The 22,892-nt window shown below is 44.6% G+C and overlaps 2 protein-coding genes and 1 long non-coding RNA gene across 11 annotated transcripts; 2 read left to right on the top strand and 1 right to left on the bottom strand.

Moving 5' to 3' along the window:
• Window positions 1-1,179: 1,179 nt before the first annotated feature.
• On the bottom strand, window positions 1,180-7,334 carry LOC109750128 (uncharacterized). 7 transcript variants are annotated; one of them, XR_012187230.1, is made up of 10 exons: window positions 6,772-7,334; window positions 6,384-6,468; window positions 6,162-6,223; window positions 5,924-6,083; window positions 4,735-4,819; window positions 4,513-4,574; window positions 2,793-4,344; window positions 2,121-2,183; window positions 1,964-2,031; window positions 1,180-1,557 (listed from the first exon to the last, which is right to left on the bottom strand). It is a non-coding gene; the product is annotated as an uncharacterized lncRNA (long non-coding RNA). The 7 variants fall into 7 exon arrangements; XR_012187231.1 differs by lacking the exon at window positions 5,924-6,083 and having other exon boundaries at window positions 6,772-7,332; XR_012187229.1 differs by lacking the exons at window positions 5,924-6,083; window positions 6,162-6,223; window positions 6,384-6,468; window positions 6,772-7,334 and adding an exon at window positions 5,121-5,795.
• An 875-nt stretch (window positions 7,335-8,209) lies between these two features.
• Window positions 8,210-13,835, top strand: LOC109750118 (putative leucine-rich repeat receptor-like protein kinase At2g19210). 3 transcript variants are annotated; one of them, XM_073501061.1, is made up of 9 exons: window positions 8,237-8,614; window positions 8,692-8,979; window positions 10,008-10,358; window positions 10,457-10,755; window positions 10,915-11,090; window positions 11,330-11,891; window positions 12,214-12,797; window positions 13,319-13,453; window positions 13,524-13,835. In XM_073501061.1, coding segments are annotated over exons 4-9 (1,470 nt in total). In that variant the 5' UTR covers window positions 8,237-8,614; window positions 8,692-8,979; window positions 10,008-10,358; window positions 10,457-10,753; the 3' UTR covers window positions 13,535-13,835. The 3 variants fall into 3 exon arrangements, with proteins under 3 accessions (XP_040247905.1, XP_040247904.1, XP_073357162.1); XM_040391971.3 differs by having other exon boundaries at window positions 8,210-8,467; window positions 8,692-10,358; XM_040391970.3 differs by lacking the exons at window positions 10,008-10,358; window positions 10,457-10,755 and having other exon boundaries at window positions 8,210-8,467.
• A 4,341-nt stretch (window positions 13,836-18,176) lies between these two features.
• LOC109750122 (protein FAR1-RELATED SEQUENCE 5) lies at window positions 18,177-22,220 on the top strand. Its single transcript, XM_020309079.1, has 5 exons — window positions 18,177-18,204; window positions 19,246-19,865; window positions 19,965-20,180; window positions 20,317-20,957; window positions 21,491-22,220. Exons 1-5 carry the CDS (start codon window positions 18,177-18,179, stop codon window positions 22,218-22,220), a joined length of 2,235 nt encoding a protein of 744 aa, XP_020164668.1.
• Window positions 22,221-22,892: the final 672 nt, after the last annotated feature.

The following is a 22,892-nucleotide window of genomic DNA, read 5'->3' as shown; positions in this document are numbered from 1 at the left end:
AAGGGATGCAACACGGGGACCAGGAGGTCACAATCCTACTGCTAGACTCGTCCAAGCATGATTAAATTTGAAGTCCTGATAAGATCAGTTCCTTAGTACAGATGTACTAGATAGGAAGTGCGGCTTGCCGCACCCCACCCGCCCAGCCACATCCAACCTGGTATGCGACATTTTTTATTCCATACGTTTATAAGATGAAAGGCAATAGTGTAACGATTCAGTATGTTACAGCAAAAGTTCAAGGTTCAGTAGGTCACGACAATTTCTTTACAATATATATTGCACAAGGCAACAAAAAAGGGAATAACTATGCATAGTTTCTATAGGCAAAGTGTATAAGAACATGTGTTACACAGAATTTTTATTGTCTAACATTTTTGCAGTTGCACAGGTCACATGTTACAGATAGATAAGGTGCACACATGATAGAACAAAAAAAACTAATGAGCACACAAGCCTTTGTTTTCTCCCTAACAAATTGACTGCTTTACTTGCGATGATAGCATGCAGAACTTTGTGTTTGTTGATGGTGGAACTTGCACAAGTAACTCCACACTTAGTCCGACAAAATGATGGCGGCTTCCATGTATCCATGGAGCCGCCAGACCTGAGAAGCACAAAGAATGAAAACAGGAGTAAAACTGGAGATGTCATGAACATAAATTTGTCAAAAGTGCAGGATCAATGCACAATATTTATCAAACTGAAACGTGCTAATTGGTTTGGAAGTACAACATTCACTTGATTTTATGTGTAAAAAAGGAGTGCTTACATGATTAATGGTGGATGTAAGTGTGAAGGAGGCAATGTAACTACAATCATCTATGATGATGCCTTCACAACAATAAAAATACTCAGCAAGGCCTGGAGACTCACATAAGGGCATAATCTCCATAAAAAACTTGATTTTCAGTCGGAAGCGTCAAAAACTCATATCAATGCATAATATAGTAATAGTGGTTTAGTGTAAAGCAACAATTTAGGGGCAAGCACAATATAGATATGATTCAATACAAAGTACTCCCTCCGTCCCAAAATAAGCGTCTCCCTAAGATTTTAAATTGGGTTAACCGGTTAAGCATCTTTTAAGTTGAATGATAGTATGATGCCAAACAGAACATGTTTGTTAGAATGCATATTGAATAATACAAACTGAATTTCAACTTGGACCATCCGATGTTAACACATATAATATGTTTCGACTTGCAATATAACTGTACCAAACCACAAGTGTTTTTTGATTTGGATATACATGGGACCAAAAAATGTAACTAAACTGCAACATGATATGACAGCTACCACAACCAAAAAGAGAGCACGGGCATGCTCATGTTTAAATCGGAAAGAGAGAAAGAACAAAAAAAATTGACTGCGCCTCTAACAAAGAGGGAACAGAAGAGAGGAGGAAGAGGGGTAAGGGGCCTTCCATGGCGTCAGCTTTAGCCGGGGAGGGCCCGGGCAGACAGGCGAATCATGAGAAGGAGGCTCCTCTCTACCGGTGGAGAAGGAGCAGACCTCGAGAACCCTTCCTTAGTTCCTTTTGCTTTTGACGTCGTCCTGGTACAGATCAGACATAATTTAAATTCCCTTGCATAGAAATGCATCAGGTTCAATCTCCTTGAATGAGGAAAAGTACAGGTGCTATAGTACACAGCAGCCTTGATAGCCCTTGTGTAGAAAAAAGAAAGTCTGCCATCTTCCAACAAAATATAAATTGCAATCCTACAGTTTTGACATGTGCATCGACATTAATGTTTGACTTAACCAAGTAGCAGCGCTACCCTTTCGACGCAGGTCCATTTATTTGATTTTTTGGAACAGTTTCGACACACTGCATGAATATTTCACATCACTATGCTAGTTGAATCGTGGAGTTGATGTCAATCAACATAAGTGTTGTATATCAAAGTAAGTAAGCTGGCCATTAATAAAGCATGGAGCTAAAGTAGATCAAGTGGGCTACCTTAACGCCTTCTTGATTCCAACAGATCCTGTATCCATTTTGAGGCCATTAAGTAATGAATCAAACTCCTACAGTTATAGCGCAGCGTCAATCATAAAACATGTAGACGCGGTATTTTAGTAAGTGCCAAATCATGATTCTTTATAGCTGCAAGTACCTCCAGCCAGCAAGCATGCGCGCAGCCAAATCATGAATCTTTATCATCTGTACTTGCCAAAATCTGCGAAACAAGGATGTTTTCAGTTAATTGAAGCTAGATATGGCATGCATCTTGAACGACTACCACACATACCATGCATCAAAGTATTAGTATGAAACTGATCATCAACTTGGTCCGATTCCTTGGAAATCCTTTGAACGGCATATATATACTAAGAAAAAGCAACAAGTTTTACAATTCATTTTTCATCATCCGTGTAAAACGCGAGATGCATGCCAAGGAAGCCCAACAGCTAGCTAGTTTATACCAACAAAAATAAATCCTTGAGATGTAGGAATCAGGCTATTGAGTAGTTGGAAAAATCCATGAATGATGGATCCACAAACACTTGCAAGAGATTCTTTTCCTGATGGTCTCTTCAAGAGAGATTAACTTCACATCACCAGTGACATGTAATGTGGTATGTTCAACTACGTAGTAAGTATATAAGTGGTATTTTCTGTTGGAAATTTATCAGTCACTGCTTCATGTAGATTAACTTGAGTTTACTTGAATCAAAAAGTGATTTAATGAATCATAAAGAGGAAACTAAACATCCAAACCAGTTTCGGTCAATCAGGGGATGTACATGTAGATTTGGGGGGTAGGAGGGGCAGGCGGGTAGCTCACCACATACGCTGCTCGTAATCCCCATCACGTGCAGCCGTGCAGGAGAGGAGGCAGGGGCTGACCGTCCTTGCTCCTCTGGCCGCTCTCCCTGGCTACGGTCCACTCCTGGGAGAAAAGAAACACATGTGGGGCAGGCGCTTGGTGGTGGAGAAGCAGCCAGAGGTGGACCAGCCGCGGATGTGCTGCCATGGTCGCTAGGACCTCTTTGCTGCACCTCCTGCAGACTTCTCGCGATGCCCTCGAGTCTACCGTGTCTATGCCGGCGACGCCCTCGGTAGACTCGTGTCGAGTGCTTTTTTACCCAACCTGAAAAAAGAACATACCTAGCGGTGGCCTGGTTACACATTTCGTTTCACGCAGCCACGACAACCCCTGCCTTTCGCAATAAAATCGATGGCCAGAGCACCGTATCCCTTTCCCTTTTTCCAGTCTCAGCCTTTTCTGTTAGTATCTCTCATCATCGGCTAGTCTGCTTCGCCACCTCCTGCAGACTTCTGGCGATGCCCTCGAGTCTACCGTGTCTATGCCGGCGACGCCCTCGGTAGACTCGTGTCGAGTGCTTTTTTACCCAACCTGAAAAAAGAACATACCTAGGGGTGGCCTGGTTACACATTTTGTTTGGAATGGTGGGGCAACATCTATCAGCATGAAAAATTAATTATCAGCATTCTATCGTATGAAAGTAGGACCAATCGGAACATAATAAACCACATCTGAAGCTTAAAACTTTATACTTCCAAAGGAAAATTAACTCTTGGTAAAAGAGCAACACTCAATGGAGTAGGACCATTAAGCAAGCAAAACTATAGAGGCAAGCATGATGCAAAACTAAACCCCATGGTTACATAGCATGACATTTTGAATATTAATCAACTATACGTACACACTAAATTTGTGCCAATTGATTCCCTCAATGATGATAACAGGATATGCACATATTTTAGAAATTAAGTAATTCCTTAATATTCAGAACATCAAATATTCAGAAACCATATAGGAATCCAATGAAAATTAAGAACTATGACTGTGACCAGAGACGCATTTTTAGGATGGTACGGAACACCGATATATTGACTCAAATTAGCATTACTACTATAAAAGATAGCCATAATTCAAGAAAAAAACTTCAGACATCCAAATATACTTCAAAAAAAGAAACATAACATCCGTTGCGAGTGACCAGAAGAGAAAGACCGTGATATTTTAGTCGAGGAAGACCACTTAATAAAAAAGCTTGACATCTTAAGATCAATATCAGTGCAATTTGAGTAGAGCATTAACACCTAATCAAGTAATGGCCATTTATTAGCAACACCCTCTGCACCTAGCAACTACACAGTCATCAAGCTGCAGTGGCTATGGCAGGATTGTCATATGGTCCAAGTATGAATACCTGATCACATAATGGGCTTTTATTAACATGGCGTAACCTAAGGAATGCATGAACTCAAGAAATAAATAAATAAACACAGAAAGCTCATAAGTTCAAGCAGAGGATGCATTTCCCTTCCGGTAAAACATATCAAGAGGCAATATGAATGATTGAAAGGACCTGCAAAATTTAAATGGAAGCACACCTTGGAAGATAGTAAAGTAGTGCCAGTAAAAAAATTGTAGCTTTTCACGGAAAAGGAATAAGATTCACATCTACTGGATATCAGATGGGAACAAAATGGAGGAAAATAGCATATATTTGATTAGGGGGGGGATTCTTACTGACCTGAAGCCTAAATAATTGCCAGCCACCACAAATCAATTAGATACCAAATTCATATTAATGACCTGTAAGAATAGAATGGAGGAAATCAAATACCAAAATTGGATTGTTGACCTACATGCAAGAAAAAAACTGGAGGCAATCAAATAACAAAACTGAAGTTGATTTCGATAATGTCACTAAATAAGTAAGTACTGACTGAAAAGAACAAAAAGTAGAAATTACCGGTAGCAGCAGTATTATGTTGTAATGATTGGTTGCTTCAAGAAACCATCTCAGTCTGCACTTTGCACAAAACAGAGAACCCCACCTACATCAAACAATTATTCTGCAATGTTAAACCATGCCCAAGCACATGCTCGATGGCTAAATTTCCAAGTAACACATACATGGCAGCAAAATTCAAGAAAAAATGAACTATGCTCAATATCATAGGTAAATGTTTCAATGAAAAGAAGATCCCCTGCAGGCATCTAATTATCATGGCACTGGCACTTTGCAAGAGATGGCAAATTCAGTCAAGTGGCTTTCAGGCCACTTCCATTCTCAAAATAAGAGGGAATCGAGTGCCATGAGAGAGAGAGAGAGGGGTGGGGGAGGGAGATGTGAACCTGGACGAAGTGGAGCAGCGTGGATCTCGAATCAAAGAGGACAGGAAACAGTGGTGGTCCTGCTACTCCTGGTGGCCGGTGGTGGACGGAGTGTGTGGTCCTCGCCGTTTCCAGCGGGTGCGTGCCCGGGAGGTCGTCGGAGAGGGTGCGCATGGATCCGCCGTTCAGCGGGCGGCGCCGCCGAGCGGACCTTGACCCGCCACCCCCCTGCGCGCACTCCTCCTGCGGCGGCGAGAGAGTGAGTGGAGGAGACCTCTACCATCTTTGCGGCCGACACACCTCCTGTTGGGTCGTGAGGTACGGCGACGGCGCCACGGGCAGCTCGGCCACCTCGTCGTCTCCGTGGCCCGCGCTGCTCCTCCCCTGCCTGGTCCCGATGGGGAGGAGAAAGGAGGCACACAAGAGACGTTGTGGCTTGGGGTGCAAAAAGGGGGGACGAAGGAGGAAGAACGCCGGAGTGCGCTGCGCTCTCATGTCGACGGCGGCGTGAGAGAGATGCGAGGGAGAGAGAGACGGGGGAGGAGAGAGAGATGACCTAGGTCTCTTGCGATTGGGATGAAGCAACGAATTGGGGGAAACCGCGTGGCAAGGGGCTACATGAAATCCCATAAATGCCCTCAGCGGGGAACCGAAATTTCAGGCGGTGGCACGACCCCTGCGCCCATTTACGCAAGCACATGCCAGACCAACTTCCACTGTCGCTGACAGCCGCGGCCCACCAGGGATGAACCCCACAGGCCAGCGAGGCAAGACCGTAATTCCGAAGTAAGAAAAGTCGGTAAGAAAAATCGAATGAGACCTACTATTCATTGTCAGTGTTGTTTCTTGATCCGACGGCCGATATCATCTGAGGGCGAGATCGAACGGTCCAGAACAGAGCTCAAAACTGATCGACGGCCAGGAATCTCGAGCGGTGAGGAGGCTGGGTGGCTCCCTGAATACCTATTCCGTGATTCACATCCACTACATGGATCCACCTTTACCTCATGAAAAACCATCAATTAATCCACATAAATTGTTATTCATGTTATTCTTACTGACCTGAAGCCTAAATAATTGCCAGCCACCACAAATCAATTAGATACCAAATTCATATTAATGACCTGTAAGAATAGAATGGAGGAAATCAAATACCAAAATTGGATTGTTGACCTACATGCAAGAAAAAAACTGGAGGCAATCAAATAACAAAACTGAAGTTGATTTCGATAATGTCACTAAATAAGTAAGTACTGACTGAAAAGAACAAAAAGTAGAAATTACCGGTAGCAGCAGTATTATGTTGTAATGATTGGTTGCTTCAAGAAACCATCTCAGTCTGCACTTTGCACAAAACAGAGAACCCCACCTACATCAAACAATTATTCTGCAATGTTAAACCATGCCCAAGCACATGCTCGATGGCTAAATTTCCAAGTAACACATACATGGCAGCAAAATTCAAGAAAAAATGAACTATGCTCAATATCATAGGTAAATGTTTCAATGAAAAGAAGATCCCCTGCAGGCATCTAATTATCATGGCACTGGCACTTTGCAAGAGATGGCAAATTCAGTCAAGTGGCTTTCAGGCCACTTCCATTCTCAAAATAAGAGGGAATCGAGTGCCATGAGAGAGAGAGAGAGAGGGGTGGGGGAGGGAGATGTGAACCTGGACGAAGTGGAGCAGCGTGGATCTCGAATCAAAGAGGACAGGAAACAGTGGTGGTCCTGCTACTCCTGGTGGCCGGCGGTGGACGGAGTGTGTGGTCCTCGCCGTTTCCAGCGGGTGCGTGCCCGGGAGGTCGTCGGAGAGGGTGCGCATGGATCCGCCGTTCAGCGGGCGGCGCCGCCGAGCGGACCTTGACCCGCCACCCCCCTGCGCGCACTCCTCCTGCGGCGGCGAGAGAGTGAGTGGAGGAGACCTCTACCATCTTTGCGGCCGACACACCTCCTGTTGGGTCGTGAGGTACGGCGACGGCGCCACGGGCAGCTCGGCCACCTCGTCGTCTCCGTGGCCCGCGCTGCTCCTCCCCTGCCTGGTCCCGATGGGGAGGAGAAAGGAGGCACACAAGAGAGGTTGTGGCTTGGGGTGCAAAAAGGGGGGACGAAGGAGGAAGAACGCCGGAGTGCGCTGCGCTCTCATGTCGACGGCGGCGCGAGAGAGATGCGAGGGAGAGAGAGACGGGGGAGGAGAGAGAGATGACCTAGGTCTCTTGCGATTGGGGATGAAGCAACGAATTGGGGGAAACCGCGTGGCAAGGGGCTACATGAAATCCCATAAATGCCCTCAGCGGGGAACCGAAATTTCAGGCGGTGGCACGACCCCTGCGCTCATTTACGCAAGCACATGCCAGACCAACTTCCACTGTCGCTGACAGCCGCGGCCCACCAGGGATGAACCCCACAGGCCAGCGAGGCAAGACCGTAATTCCGTAGTAAGAAAAGTCAGTAAGAAAAATCGAATGAGACCTACTATTCATTGTCAGTGCCGTTTCTTGATCCGACGGCCGATATCATCTGAGGGCGAGATCGAACGGTCCAGAACAGATCTAAAAACTGATCGACGGCCAGGAATCTCGAGCGGTGAGGAGGCTGGGTGGCTCCCTGAATACCTATTCCGTGATTCACATCCACTACATGGATCCACCTTTACCTCATGAAAAACCATCAATTAATCCACATAAATTGTTATTCATGTTATACTTCGCTCAGATAAGTAATCATGGCAATCTCAGTCTTGGAAATATCCCCTAGTGGAAATAATAAAATGTTATTATGTTATCCCCAACGGAGCAATGCTACATCTACAAAAGATTACTTTTTTTTTTCAAACAAGCTAATGTGAAGAATTATGATTGGTAGTAACTAATAAGGGAATGGAGGAGCCCACCCTAGTTAGATTCAGAGAAAAAGAGGATTAGTTTGGAGAGTTAAGTAGGAGTAAAATGTTTATAAGTTTATCTCCAAAAGGCTCCTCTCACTCCTCTCCCAGCGTTTTGCTTCTCCCGAGTTGTGGCCGCCTCTCCTCCCCGCTCAGTCCACCTGATTTCTCTCGCCTCCACCACTCCTCCGCCTCTCCCCTCCCGATCTGCGGTTGGTCAAGGATACCAACGACTCGCCAGTCTGTTTCCGCTGAGGAAAGATGTTGTGGAGGCTGAGGATGTGGTGCGCCCCCGTTCTGAGGATGTGAGGGAGCCACTGTACCGCCGGGCGCCGCCCTCGCAGGTGATCCCGTCCACGAGCACCCATCCCTCCTCTGAAATCGGCACCCAGCGGCCGAGCCACAGCGGACGACGAGACGGACTGACGCGGTTGCCGATGTGCCCTTCGTGTCGTTCAACTAGGCGCGCCTCCTCGGCAGACCGGTGAGGAAGCTCCGCCACCCCCTTCTTGCTAAGCGCAGGACGCCGGTCGCCCGGCCAACTCCGTCCTTCCTGTGTTTGTCGTGGAGGTGCACGCAGACCATGCATGGGGGGCGGCCATGCACGTGACGGTGGCCGGCGGGCGGGCACGTACGGCTACCTTGATCATGTTGCCTTCAAAGTGTTTGCTGAAATGCTTTTCTCCTCAATTTTCAATTTCCTCTCAGGAACATACATGGCCGCGCGCGTGTGGCCTTCGCTGCCGCCAGCCTCCTCTTGTTCGAGTCCATGCCATAAACCTCCTGTCTCCACCCCACCGAGGCCGGCCCTCGTGCTGCACACAGGCGGCGTCTCGTAGGTACACACGCGGCCTCTGTTTCTCTATGCGATGGTCTGCGGTGGTGGATGTTGGCGATGGTGTGGTGTCCCCAGTGAGATACTGTTGGCGGCCTACTCTACTCTCCTGAGAAGATACTCGATGGTGGACTGCAGCAGCAAATGAACAAAGTCGACGGGTAATGTATATTTCATCTAAGTCATGTATGTACCAGGTTTTATATTCTTGTGTGTTCACACTTCACATTAGTTGCTATCTTGCCTTGCACTTGACTTAATCATACGAGGTTGCATATTCTTTTAAGTTTTTATTCCATTATTTGGACGCATTATGATTTGAATCCAATATACGTTGTAGATTTTGTTTTGTCCATTAAGACTGAAAAAACACCCATATGGACGATCACTACATATTTTAGTCTGGCAGGACAGTATGGGAGAGTAATCACAAACAAGTTGTCATTGCGAAGGTTGATATTTTGAGATGTTTAGGTTCTCTTTCGTTGGAAATCACATCAAGATAAATATCAGTGTATATTATCTTCAGTTTGATGTGTATAGATTGCTGCTTCCCGCTGATTATCAATAAACGAACATCTAATTTAGAGACAGATTTGGACCTTCCTCTGGCCTGATGGTGAACTACACCAAGAGTGTTGCTGCCGTGCTAAATGGCGCCGCCGCTACGGTGTCTGCTGCACCATCTCGCTAAAGCTTGGGCCGAGTGTGGCATCCTGCTTTCTTCTACCCCATCGCGTGCAAAAGTAACAACAACCATAGCTGTCCCATAACCATACCCTTTACCGCCCCATCAACTCACTAGTTGTGTCCCTCTTCGCCAGACCAACGTCGATGAGTAGGTGTTTATGTTGTGGCCCATGCAGCACATGAAAGTCATGTCACACTTATCCGACATTGTTACAACTCGGCAGACTGGTGGAGCTGGGGAGACTTTGGTCCCGTAAAATATAGCAATGACAGGGCTCCGACGAGCCAGCGATGGCAATGTAGGTGCTCCCACTTTTGGTTGTAATGTTTTTTTTTCAATGTTGCATATGTTGTGTTTAAAAAGTTGCGAGCTCGTGTACGTTTGATTGCAAGATACCTGTGACATGTCACAATGATTTTGGGCATCTGCTGCATTTTTTGTGTTTATGTTGAAATTTTGATTTCACATTTTTTTTAGCTTGATTTCATATTGTTGCAGATTTTGGCTTCTATGCGGAAAATGTCGGGGTGATTTCTCTTACTTATTTGTTGCAACCAATGGAGATCTATTGCATATAATATTTCTGCATGGATGTGTCTGAGATGTCGCAACTTTTTTCGTACACAAGAAGAATGTTGCAATGTTGTTGCATACGTAGAAATAAAATATTGCGGATGGATATTTGCTCTCATAGCGATGAATGTACACACACGAGAAGCAACATTTTAAGTTGAATTGGAGGGTGGGGAGCAGCCGATCAGGTACACCCCCTGCCTGACCGACGTTTAGCGTCTCCCTCATAAGAGTTAACCTCCTTGATATCCCATCTTGGGAATTTTATGACATACAGTAAGTTAACTGCGACCTCGTGGTCTGTTACATTACCGTTTCAACCAATTGTTTACCTCCGCAAATCACGAACAAGCATTTTCCATCTCCTGCTACAGAGAAAAAGTCAGGAAAAACGATTGAGGGTTAGATAGAGGCGACAACTTCAAAAGAAGAGGTGTTCAGCTACTGTAAAGAAGACAGCTTCAAAAGAAGAGTCTTTCGCCCCAGCAAGCACGTTGACAAGTTCAAAGTCAAGTGGAAACCACAAAGAGGCGTTAAGCCTAGAACAGGGCCCACTCGTCAATGACTTGATCACTGCATTTGCCCCGGCTCGATCGGGTGTTGACGCATGGCGCCGTGCAAGTTGTAAACTTATTAAGTATGACGACGTGGTGCTGCTCATTAGCCAGCTAATGTGAGAACTAATGAATTACCACTTTCATAATTAAGTACTCGTTCAATGTTGATTGTTAATTTGTTTTATTTAAGATGGCTAACCGCTCATGCCGAGAGGTTTAATTACTTGTTCAATGTCAACGCGTACTAATGATGTGTGTTGTACTCCTACATATAGGCATGGAACCGCACCTGGCGTTAAAACATACTCATCGTGCTCAATCCATGCATTAGCTTCTTGCACGTCGACGGCGAGAACAATGGCGGCAATGCGGTGGTTGCCATTTCTCTGCCTCGCGGTTGCTGCCGCTGGCAGCATGCTACATCAAGCTCGTGCCCAGGCTGACAGCAAAGGTATGCTCAATACTTGTGGTCTGTTTCGCATGCGCGCACAAGATACATTTTTGTAGTTTGCCTGTTCGATCATTGTTGCAGGGCCTGGTCTGTATTTTACAGCAACATTTTATTCTTACCTTTTCTTGTGGGCCTATACATTTCTGGTGAATATTGATCTGTTTCTTTCTTGTCATGGTCTTTTCGCTGGTAGTGCTAGCTAGAAAGATTTTAATGTGTACTTCTGCATCGCACCGCAGGTTTCATAAGCATAGACTGCGGATATGCGGGGGAGATGTACATAGAAAGCGATACTAGGCAACAGCTGCAGTTCGCCCCGGATGTCGGCTTCACCACTGCTGGCTCCAACCACGACATCTCCGTCGAGTACATGAGCACGGTGGCCTTTAAGCTATTCAAGACGGTGCGCAGCTTCCCCGATGGTAAGCGTAACTGCTACAAGATCCGGTCCCTGGTGCCCGGGCTCAAGTACCTCATCCGCGCGTGGTTCTTGTATGGCAACTACGACGGCCTTAACACAACACCCATCTTTGACCTCTACATCGGCGCCAACTTCTGGACGACCATGAACATGTCACGGGCGGCACCGGACCAGTTTTTATTCGCGGAGGCCATGGTGGTCGTGCCGAACGACTACGTGCATGTCTGCCTGGTGAACACCGGCGCCGGGACGCCGTTCATCACGGGGCTGGAGCTCAGGCCGCTTAAGAGCATGCTCTATCCAGATGCGAGCGCGAAGCAGGGCCTGAACCTGCACAGCAGGTTTGACCTCGGCACAGGGAGCAAAACACGTGTGATAAGGTGAGTGTATGCGCGTCTCTACGTCTAATGTTTTTAGAAAGAAAATCCGTAAGAGTTTTATTCCTCTAATTAGTTTGGTTTCTGTTTTGGGTGTGGATATGTCTCAGTTGATTGAGACTTTGTCCAAGTCTCGGTCGAGTGCTATAACATGTAAGTAAGAAAAAAGAAAAAAATGCATAAATTTTAATGTAAGATCTTACAAATGTAGCATCGATAGAGGCACAACCAAGTCTCAATCAACTAAGATTTAGCAAGACTGTTCTGTATTTTTGCTTCATGGAGCACCACTAACCACATAACACAATTGATATGGATTGTGCAGATACCCTGATGACCCACATGACCGAATATGGAGACCAGTGGATACCACAGCGGAATACCCCAGCATCACAACGTTTAGAAGGGTGCAGAACCCAAACGATGACCCTTTCCAGGTGCCAACGGAGGTAATGGACTCAGCGATTACTGCCCGGAACGCCTCCGCGCTCATAGAGATCATCATGCACCCTCAGCCTGAGCCCAACAATCCATCGCCCGGGTACATCGCTATCCTGCACATCGCGGAGCTGCGCATTCTCAGAGGCAACGCCGTGCGCCAGTTCTACGTCAACCTCAACGGCAAGCAATGGTCCTCAGATGCTATCACACCGAAATACCTCTCCAGTGGTGCCATCTACGGTCCCATTGTTCCCGACCAACAAGGCACCATTAGCATCTCCCTCGAACCCACCGCCGGCTCGACGCTGCTGCCGATTCTCAATGCCTTCGAGATCTTCTCCATCATGCCCACCACTAAGGTCGACACCGAGTCCGAGGATGGTACACCCTCGCCCACTCCCATCACTAACGCCGGGTCCAAGGATGGGGCAACCACTCCAGTCACTAACTCCAGCTCCGAGTCCCAGGGTATGCTCACTGCACGATCTAAAATATATGCCCCTTCAGCCTCAAAATATAATGTGTATTAGATATTTTTGAAGTCAAATTTTGTGAGCTTTGACCTACTTTATAAAATTATCAACACCTACAAGCCCAAGTCAATACCATTAGATACATCTTAAAATATTCTCCGCAAATCATCATAAAATATGTTTTTATATGGTATATACTAAGATAATTTTTTTTATAAAATTGCTCAAAGTTTGTGAAGGTTGATTTTAAAAAAACAATCCGCTTATGGAGCAACATTTTAACAGACTTGTACACGGTATCCAACATGCAACTTTGATTGATATTTTTCTACTACCAAACATGTATGTTAACATTTACGAACGACATATGTTTTGAAACTATTTGTGACAGAAAATATAGTTACACAAATATCTATCTAATAAATCTAAATCATTTTAAAGGAGTTAAATCTGATTAAGCGTCATGTACTTTTGGAAAGGGGTAATAGGTTATAACATATTTTCCATCGTTTTCAGGCGTTTGCATTGGTGGCAGTTCATGCAAGAAGAGCAATAAGCTAGTCCTCTACATAGCCGTCCCTATAGCTGGGTTTGTGGTGGTAGTATCGGCGGCAGTACTAATCTTTTGCTTGCTAAGACGGAAGAAGCAAGGTGAGCACAACAATCTGTTTCGTTCCATTTCTGCTTATGTGAATGCTAATGCCGCTCATCGCCTGCGCAGGATCAAGATGAACTCTGTAAAACTGCAACGTCAAATGAGCAGCACTACGGTTGGGGTGAGAAGGATTTCAAGAGGATTCCAACAATGACCGCTTGTCCTACTGTACGACGAACACTTATTCGTTCCACGTGATACTGTCATTTCTTCGCCTTTGTACTGATGTGTGTTGTTGAGTATTTCAAGTATTGTAAGTTTTCTAAGGAAATACGTACCTCTCCTCCAACCAGGTTATTGAAGAATTTTAAGTGCAAATGTACAGTCATTCAGACTTTTAATGTGTTTTTTAAATATTGAGATGTTTTATTTTCTTTACTTGTCTAAATTTGTCACGGTTCAATGTCGTTAGTCAAAAATTGACTTCATTGTACATCATTTGTTGTTTTTTTTTTTGGTATTTATAGTGTTGTGATCTTAAGTTTTTAGAGCTTGAGCATGTGTTCGTATGCTGATGTTATCTTAGATTTGCCATTGTAGTAGGAGGGGGGTCAAGTTAGATTTTCTCTGGCATTGATGCCTCAGGTAGCATCGAGCCAAGAGTCTCACAGCATGAAAAGAAACAAGCAAAATATTATTTCCTCACTGTATTTGTCTATTTGCAAATTCTGTTTTGGGGGACATTACACATTGTTATTAGCTATATTAATGTCCCCAAAAACAATTTGTAATGTCTCCTTTGGATTTTGAGAGAGGTACTACACATTGCAATATTAATCTTTGCTAAAGTAGACATGATGTGGAGTGTCAATCTTTGGCACCTTGTTGGTGCCACACATAGCTCATGCTCTTAGTGGCATTCCAATTGCGTTGCGCTCTGTGAAACCAATGATAGTCAATTATTGTGTTGGCTGCTTAAGAAAATGGTAATCCTGCAGGGGACTACGCGAAAATGCTTTATTGTGTAATCTGCGACGGAAACGACCTTGGCCCAACACTATTGGGTGGTCTTTTTTCAAAAGGACAATATATACATTAATATTAAGTTGGTATCATGTACCTCCGGTCTATGCAAACATAATGTCAAGAGTTGGTCAAAATATTGAGGATGCACATAGTTAAATTATTACAAAGGAAAAAAAATGACCTCCAAAGTCACGATGAAACTATTAACGACATGCAACAACAAAAACTCAAAACACCCATACTATGAGAAATGCTCTTCAAAAGCGAAGCTTCCATGAAGGGAACAATGCACGAGCGTCATCGTCATCAAAACCAACCAGTAAGACATGATCATGGGTTTTCCCTCTGAAGAGCAAGTTTGTGTAATCTCCATGAAATTCCATCACCAATAGAACATCGCACAACCATTGCCATTGGTGGGGATCAAAACTGGAGTTTTCACCATGGAGCTCAAGAGTGGTACTCAATGAATATGACCAAACCGAGTCATCTTGTGTTGTCGTGCCCACATGCTGAGCTAGCACACCATATTTCACAACCTTGACACGCTGAACATGAACCGAACACCCACACACCTTGTTATGCGCCTTCTGAGACCACTCGGATCCACATGACACGTCAGATTTCTGTAGTTAAAAGAGGACCAAAGTATGAAGGTCTACGTTCCAAGGCAAGCCAAGCCAATGAATAATAGGATATGGCCATAGTAGCACCCAATCATATGATCCCCCCCCCCCCACACACGCACCCACACATGCACGCAACATTGTCCATATGATGTTGCAAATCACAGGGTGTGAGAAAAGGGTAGGCGCGTTGGGAAGCTATTGGAGAGGAAATCATGGCAAAAAAAAACTATTTTCAGGTTAAAACATACATGTCTATGAATGGGATTGGAGTTATCGGTGCTAGCTAGGTGAATGGATGGGGTATTTCACATAAAAAGCTTAACACAAAAAAATGTAGAGGAGAGCCAACTACATGTCTATGAATTAACTTGGGATTATTGGGAGATGTTTGAGTGATGAACAAGGCATGCATCGACTTGGATCATATCTGTATTTGCTATTTAGTTTATAGTTTTTGAACATGGCTCAGTGAGGTTCTCAACTGGGTAGGCTGAAAATACCAAAATACATCATGAGTATTTTTTAAAACTATTTCCAGGTTAATGTACATGTGATAATAATATAACTATTTCTAATGTTTTAAAAGGATACATATATAATTTTGAACTAGGAGAAGAGATATCATAATATTAGACCTGCATTTTTTTATTCAGTTTACTGTTTCATTTTTTATCAATTCTAGCTAGCAAAATATGGGGTTTTAGGATTTTTTTTGTAGAAGAACAGGTTTAAATGGGTTTCATCGAAAATAAATTGTGATAAATTTTTTTGAAGTGGTGATCACATGTCATGGTTAGTAAGATAATTTGATGACTTCTTTATCACATTTCTAACAGTTGTTCTATTATGGTTGTAATTATTCAGCAAGATCCAAATAAAGAAGAAAAGTCGATAAGAAGCAAATAACGACCATGTTTCTATTAACTTTGGATTTTATATTCATTAATAATAAAGATATAGATATGCAAATAACAAAATGTGGCGGAGGGCAATCTTATTAAAACCATTTGTCTTGCATATTCTTTTTAATGCGGAAAATACTTCCGAACTATTTATCAACTGGTATAGTAGTAGAGTGAACCAACCTATGGTTGGATGGTTAGGAAGGCAGTGGTATTCCTAGCCCACCGGAGTTCAAATCTTAGATTTGACATCGATGCTCGCATTTTTCAGGATCTATTTAAGGGCTTTCAGCGATGTGTGTTCAGTGGGAGGAGATGTTCTCGTGGACTACGAAGGCGTATGTGGCGACTTCGTCAATCTCAAGATGATGTGGCGGTCCAGTCTCTCAGAGCTACTCATAGGGGCAGGGTGTGCATGTGTGTATTCATACAGATGAGTGCATGTAAGTATGTATGAGTGTCTATATTTGTACCGTGTTCAGAAAAACTGTTATAACAGGACAAATAATACCAGAAGTAACATGAATTATATCCAGATTCGTGTACCACCTAGTAATGAGTACCATCACTAGTGCGAGCCGAGGCCGCCGTTATTCACTCCTTCCTCATCAGAGACGGGTAATCCTTGTTATACTAGATAATCAAACTATTGATGTAGAAAAACCATGGAAGCTCGATAATATATAAGTAGGATTGGTTTAACTTGTTATAATTTAGGATTAATAACCAAATTCAATTTTTTAAACCTTTTTTGAGGAAATCCCATTTTGGAGTATCCGCAAAAAAAGACAGCGATAACTGCCACACGTGTGGTGTATCGGGTGGTTGTGCCGCACGCCTCGTGTGGCATGGAGAAGAACCCGCCCGCACGACCACGTCCGGGCACGCGCAGCCACAGCCCGCACGTCCGGTGTGTGGCAAAACCGCCCACACGTCCGGGCCAAACGACCGCGCTGCCCGCACGACCCAGCACGCCAGCCGTCCCGGGCTCCTTCCGATCCCCAGTCCGCCCTGCTTCCATTGTCTCGCACCTCTCGACCCCCTACCTCCGTCGCCTTCCTTCTCTGGTTGCCATGGCAACCAGAGAAGATCCCTAGCGCCTTCCCACCGCTAACCACCCACCCCACCCCCACCCCCTCCCACCCCAACCCCGCCCTCCCAAGACGACGAGCTAAAACAGGTGGTCTCCGATCTCCTTCTGTTTCTCGACCTTCTTTTGTCCAGAAATCTGAAATTGCAAATCTGCCCACGAAGATGGCGACTTGATCCACGCTATCAGGGCAAACACCCCACGAATTTGTGTGTCTTTGCATTTTCCCACCAACATACGCTAGATCTGCCATATACTATGCTAGACTTGTGCCAAGCTTCTGGGTTGGCTTGATGCGAGTAGTTGGTAATGAAGCGTGCGTAGGAATCACTATAAAATAGGGAGAGAAAGGAGGAATTTGGCATGGGGAGGGAGGAAAAATAATTGCCACTTGTATCTAACGTCAGTTGCCATCTATCGTTGTCCGTAGTTGCCACCATGTTATCTTATTGCTTGCCATCCTATTTTATTTTCTGTTGCCATCGCTTCAAAATGATAGATGGCATCCAGAATTCAGAAAAGAGAATGGATGTGCATGTCCTACTTGCCATGAGGTGTTGGTTGCCTACGCAAGAAATGTTATGAGATTGCCGTGTTATCTTCTACGTGCAAACATCAAGAACGCTTTTTGCGGATTGTTGATGCGTTCTTGTTCATGCAGTGACTAAAAGCACAGTGGCAGAAAAGAAAAAGCAGAAGAATGAATCACGAAGATGGCACTGATCCTTGGCTTTCTCAAAGGCCGGAAACGCCACCTTGGGATGCAGCAGAGTACAATCAACTCATTTCTTTAGGGCCATTGCTGCCACTACTAGAGCACTACGCGGGCATCGGTACGATGCATGATAAACAAAGAAGAAACAGTTCCTACAATCTATTTTTTAGCAGGTTCTTATGACCAAACCATAATCAGGGGGGTAGCATGACAAGTTTCGTCACAGGGCGCTAACGCTGACAAATGTACGGGCAACCAACTTCAGCTAGCTAATGTGGCAAATCAAGGTAACGCATACGAAAAAGAAACTTACTGTTGTGGACATGAAATTAAACTTGCAAGGATGGCAAAAGACTCATGAGTTATATCGGAAAAAATGTAGGACCTTCATGTAGCACGTGGCATCAGGCGGCAACCATGTACCTGCCATCAACATCGTACATAGGTGAGTGCATGAAAGTGAAGTTGTGGACAGTGAGTTAGGAGAAAGGAACATATCTGACAGCTGCAGTTGCCATGCCTGGACAGCTTCAGTTGCCATGGTTGGACAAACTGCAGTTGTCATGCCTGGACAACTGTAGTTGCCATGTATAATCAAATGTGACTGCAATGTCTAAACAATCGTGGATGACAAGTGTGAACAAATCTGTGTGGCATGGTTGGACCACTACATGTGCCATGTTGAACAAACTACAGTTGCCATGCAATGACCAACTGCTACCATGATCGCAGGTTGTTACGGTGGAACCACATCGGCAAACGTCTCATGGCAAGCTTCACAGTTGCAGGAAAGCGCTATTGCAGATAGTGCACATCAAATTGGAATGACAAACCACACAAGATCGGCACATGCGGCACAACAAGGTAAAAAAGGTGAAAACAAAAAATAGTACTGCATTTGCTTTTGTGGGGAATAGCATGTGAAGAAAAGTAGATTTGTAACGGTGGTGGTGGAAAAACAAACAAAAAATGCTACCAAGTGGTCGTGTGCAAAGAGTCGTATATTGTCTTCGGGATTTGCCAATTGCTATAAGAGTGTGTGCAACATTCATGATTGTTCACATTTGCGTATTGAGCTCAAGCCTAGAATACTGGTTGCCATGTGTTGGCAACAGTAGTTGCCATGTATGTTGGACTGTATCTGCCATTGCTATATGCTGCAAGTTCTGATGCTGAAAGACGCTGGTTGCCATGTGTTGGCAACAGTAGTTGCCATGTGTGTTGGACTATATCTGCCATTGCTATATGCTACAAGTTCTGATGCTAAAAGACGCTGGTTGCCATGTGTTGGCAACGGTAGTTGCCATGTGGTTGGACTGTAGCTGCCATTACTGGAGAATTACAGTTGCCATGCATGGCCATATGCAGATTCACGGCTTGCTGTGTGATTGATGTCATGCAAAATCACATGCAGTTGCTGTACTCCGTTACGATAAACATGACATTCAAGCAAAATCTTACGCTCGTACCTGATTTTTTATTGCAGGACCTTTAACTACAATTAACAGCGACGCGGGGACATCTACTGCGGGGAGCTCTGAGCGCACGGAAGACGCGTTCCACCAGCCAGCCAACACTCATGCCACAAACAATGCCGAGTCAGTGTCGGAAATGGCAATCGTGCCAGCAATACCGACAAGCACACCTGTGCACACCAGCACAAGCAACACTCAAGCAGATGAAACAGCCGCCGATACTGAAGTGAATGATGAAACCGATGACGAAGCACAAGGGGATGAAGATGGTGGGCAATCAGAAATCATGGTACCCCAGCCACCGTATCTTGGGCAGAGATTTGATTCGTTTGAAGATGCAAAGGAATTCTACCAGACATATGCAAAGTTCCATGGGTTTGCGGTCAACACCGAATACCATAGGAAAATTAAAAAAACTAACGAGTACAGCAGAGGTGAGATGAGGTGCTACAAGGCACGAAGAAACAAGAAGGGCAAAGGTGATGCGCCTGTCGTTCCGGAACGAAAGAGAGGTATCATTGTCAAGACGGAATGCCCTGTCCGGTGTAAGCTGAACGTAGATGGAGCACAGTGGGTGGTCACTGAATATTTTGACGAGCACAACCACGAGCTAATAAAGAAGTTTGACCTGGTAAAATTTCTGACCGCCCACAGAGGATTCACCCCCCTCGAGAAAAAATTCATAAACCTGCTACATGATTGTAACGTCGGTCCATCAAGAATGGTGCAGATACTCTCCCTCATCCACAGCAAAAAGGGGTCTCTGAGTAGCATGCCCTACATACCAGCAGACGTTACAAACCTAAAGGCAAAGTACCGTAGAGAAAGCAAGTTGGCTGACATAGAAGCCACGATAGCCTACTTCGATGAGAAAGCGAAAGAAGATCAAGATTTCTTCTACAGGATAAGATTGGACGATGAGGACCGTGTCAGGAACATGTATTGGGTGGATGGTGCTGCAAGAAGAGCCTACAAACATTTCCGAGACTGCATTTCATTCGACGCGACATATCTCACTAATATGTACAAGATGCCATGCGCTCCATTCATAGGAATAAATAACCACAATCAGTCATTTGCAGTTCGGATGCGGGCTCATTCGGAACGAAGACACAGATGGGTACACTTGGTTGTTCAAGACCTTCTTGGAGTGCATGGGTGGACTTGCTCTGATGAACATAATAATAGACCAGGATTTTAGCATGCGTGCAGGCAAAGAGGAGGTCTTTCCGTTGGCAGTGCACAGGCACTGCAGGTGGCACATTATAAAGAAGGCTGAGGAGATGCTAGGACCGTTCTTTGCTGACTGTCCAGAGCTGCACAAGGCATTCGAGCTATGCGTGGACCACAGCTTGACGGTGGAGGAGTTTGAAAGGAGTTGGATGGCTATGATTGAAACATATCAAGTCCAAGACCACGAGACGCTTGCTAGCTTGTGGGAGAAGCGAATGTACTGGGTGTCGGCCTACTTCATGCAGTGCTTCTTCCCGTTTCTGCAGACTACACAGCGCAGTGAGGGGTTCAATGCTATTTTGAAGCGGTACGTGAGCCCTGGCAACTCATTGCTACAGTTTGCCAAGCAGTACACCGCTTTGCAACAAAAAATACTAGGATCCGAGCTACAGCAAGAAGCAAACACCGCGCTTAAGCAGCCAAAATTGCTAACGTATTTACTAATGGAGAGGCAGATGATCAAGATATACACCAACAAGATTTTTAACAAGTAAGTCAGTTGTGTTACAATCTTATTTGCACAATCATGAAGGTACTAGGTGCCATGTAGAATGCAATTTAGTTGAAATGCTTATTTGAAAATGATGATTTTGTTGAAAAGTAGCCATTAGGTATAGAGTAACCATGATATGTAGTTGCCATGCTTAATGAACTACAGTTTGCCATGCTTAATGAACTGCAGTTTGCCATGTTTACTCAACTGAAGTACCATGTTTGCTCAACTGCATTTGCCATGTTTGATGAACTGCAGTTGCCATGTTTAATGAACTGTAATTCCACTGGCCATGATGGTATGGAATGCAAATGCCAAAATGAAGTTGTTATGTAGTTGCCATGTTTAAATGAACTGCAGTTGCCATGTTTAATGAACTGCAGTTGCCATCTTTACTCAACTGCAGTTGCCATGTTTAATGAACTGTAGTTGCCATGTTTGAACGAATTGTAATTCCATTGGCCACAACAACAAAAGGTGCTACAAAAAACTTCACACAAGAGTTTAACAAAACCACACAAAACTTGCAGATTCCAGGAAGAAATAAAGCGTGCCAGCATGTACACGGCTTTCCAGGTGGATGAACATACGTTCAAGGTGTGTTCTATCCTGGGCATGTCGGATTCAGAACCTGAAGACCTGGACAAGGGAAGGAACTACTTTGTGAAGGCATCGATAAGCGAAGGCGAATACTACTGCCAATGCTGCAAATTCGAATGGGACAGGATTGTGTGCTGTCACATTCTAAAAGTAATGGACATGAACGCGGTGACACGAATGCCCCGCCATTTCATAAGGCCGCGATGGACTTGGGACGCTGACGACGCATTGGCGCCGCAAACATCAAACGCAGTTTTGGCCGTGCATGACGAGAGACCAGAGTCAACCATGGAAGCCGCGAGGCACGTTTTGTTGACAAAGAACTATGCTGAACTAATTGATGAAGCGTGCAAGAGTGATGAGATAGCAAGGGTCGCAGAAAAACACAGGAAGGCCCTCAAAGGAGAGCTTGATGAGATCAAGAAGAGGAAAGCTGAGGAAGCCTTACACAGGTTTCCCCACACATCAAGTGTGCCTTCGTCCATAGGGCCATCATCTGAAAACTCGGAGGTAGGATCTGGAACAGCAAGCACACCAACACAGGTTAGGAACCTGCCCCGTTCCATCACAAAAGGGCATCCAAAAGAGATAAGATACAAATCGGGATTGGAGATTCAAGCAAAACACAAGAAACCAAAGAAAGGGACGGGCAATCCGTAAACAACATTGGAGCACTGTGACTTGGTCCATGGTGACATTTTTTTGTAATCTAGATGTTATAAATTTTGTAAAAATTGGAGAATGACTCTTTAGGGGCATCAGAATTTGAAGTAAAAATGCCATGAAGGAATAGCTGCAGTTGCCACGTGTATGGCACTGAATTTGCCATGTTACTTGAACTGAATCTGCCATGCAATTTCTACTGAATCTGCCATACCATTTCTACTAAATCTGCCATGCCATTTCTACTGAATTTGCCATGTTATTTTTACTGAATCTGCCATGTTAGTTGTACTGGATCTTCGTCGCATAGATTTCCATGTTCAGTCAGCGCATTTTAGTCACACATATTGTATTGTGGTGCAAACTATGGGAAACAAGCTGAAACGGTCTCGTGCAGCAACCACACAGGTTACGGCTGCGTGATCAAACTACCATGCTAGCCGGTACAGTTAGCAGTGCAAAAAACCCAAAAAGCCAAACAAGAAAGAACGATAACTTTCACTAACCATGACTGATCAACTACATTTGCCATGTTTTCAGACATCAAGGACGCATTCAAAACACCATACCGGTACTACCAACCCACAAGCGCATAATAATACTGAAAACACATAAACGTATCTGCTGTCACACCTAAGTAGGTTCACATCCACACATATATTACAAACT

Source organism: Aegilops tauschii, chromosome 6, assembly GCF_002575655.3.
Source record: "Aegilops tauschii subsp. strangulata cultivar AL8/78 chromosome 6, Aet v6.0, whole genome shotgun sequence".
NCBI lineage: Eukaryota > Viridiplantae > Streptophyta > Magnoliopsida > Poales > Poaceae > Aegilops > Aegilops tauschii.
This window is presented reverse-complemented; position numbering and strand designations above follow the sequence as displayed.

What these genes read in the sequence shown, in the direction of transcription:
- LOC109750118 (XM_040391970.3), top strand. An exon ending in TGCCCAGGCTGACAGCAAAG is followed by an intron (nt 11,091 to 11,329) that starts GTATGCTCAATA and finishes ATCGCACCGCAG; the next exon opens with GTTTCATAAGCATAGACTGC. An exon ending in CTCCAGCTCCGAGTCCCAGG is followed by an intron (nt 12,798 to 13,318) that starts GTATGCTCACTG and finishes CATCGTTTTCAG; the next exon opens with GCGTTTGCATTGGTGGCAGT.
- LOC109750122 (XM_020309079.1), top strand. Translation starts at nt 18,177, where the DNA reads ATGTACCTGCCATCAACATCGTACATAG. An exon ending in GCCATCAACATCGTACATAG is followed by an intron (nt 18,205 to 19,245) that starts GTGAGTGCATGA and finishes TTTTTATTGCAG; the next exon opens with GACCTTTAACTACAATTAAC. An exon ending in ACCAACAAGATTTTTAACAA is followed by an intron (nt 20,958 to 21,490) that starts GTAAGTCAGTTG and finishes CAAAACTTGCAG; the next exon opens with ATTCCAGGAAGAAATAAAGC.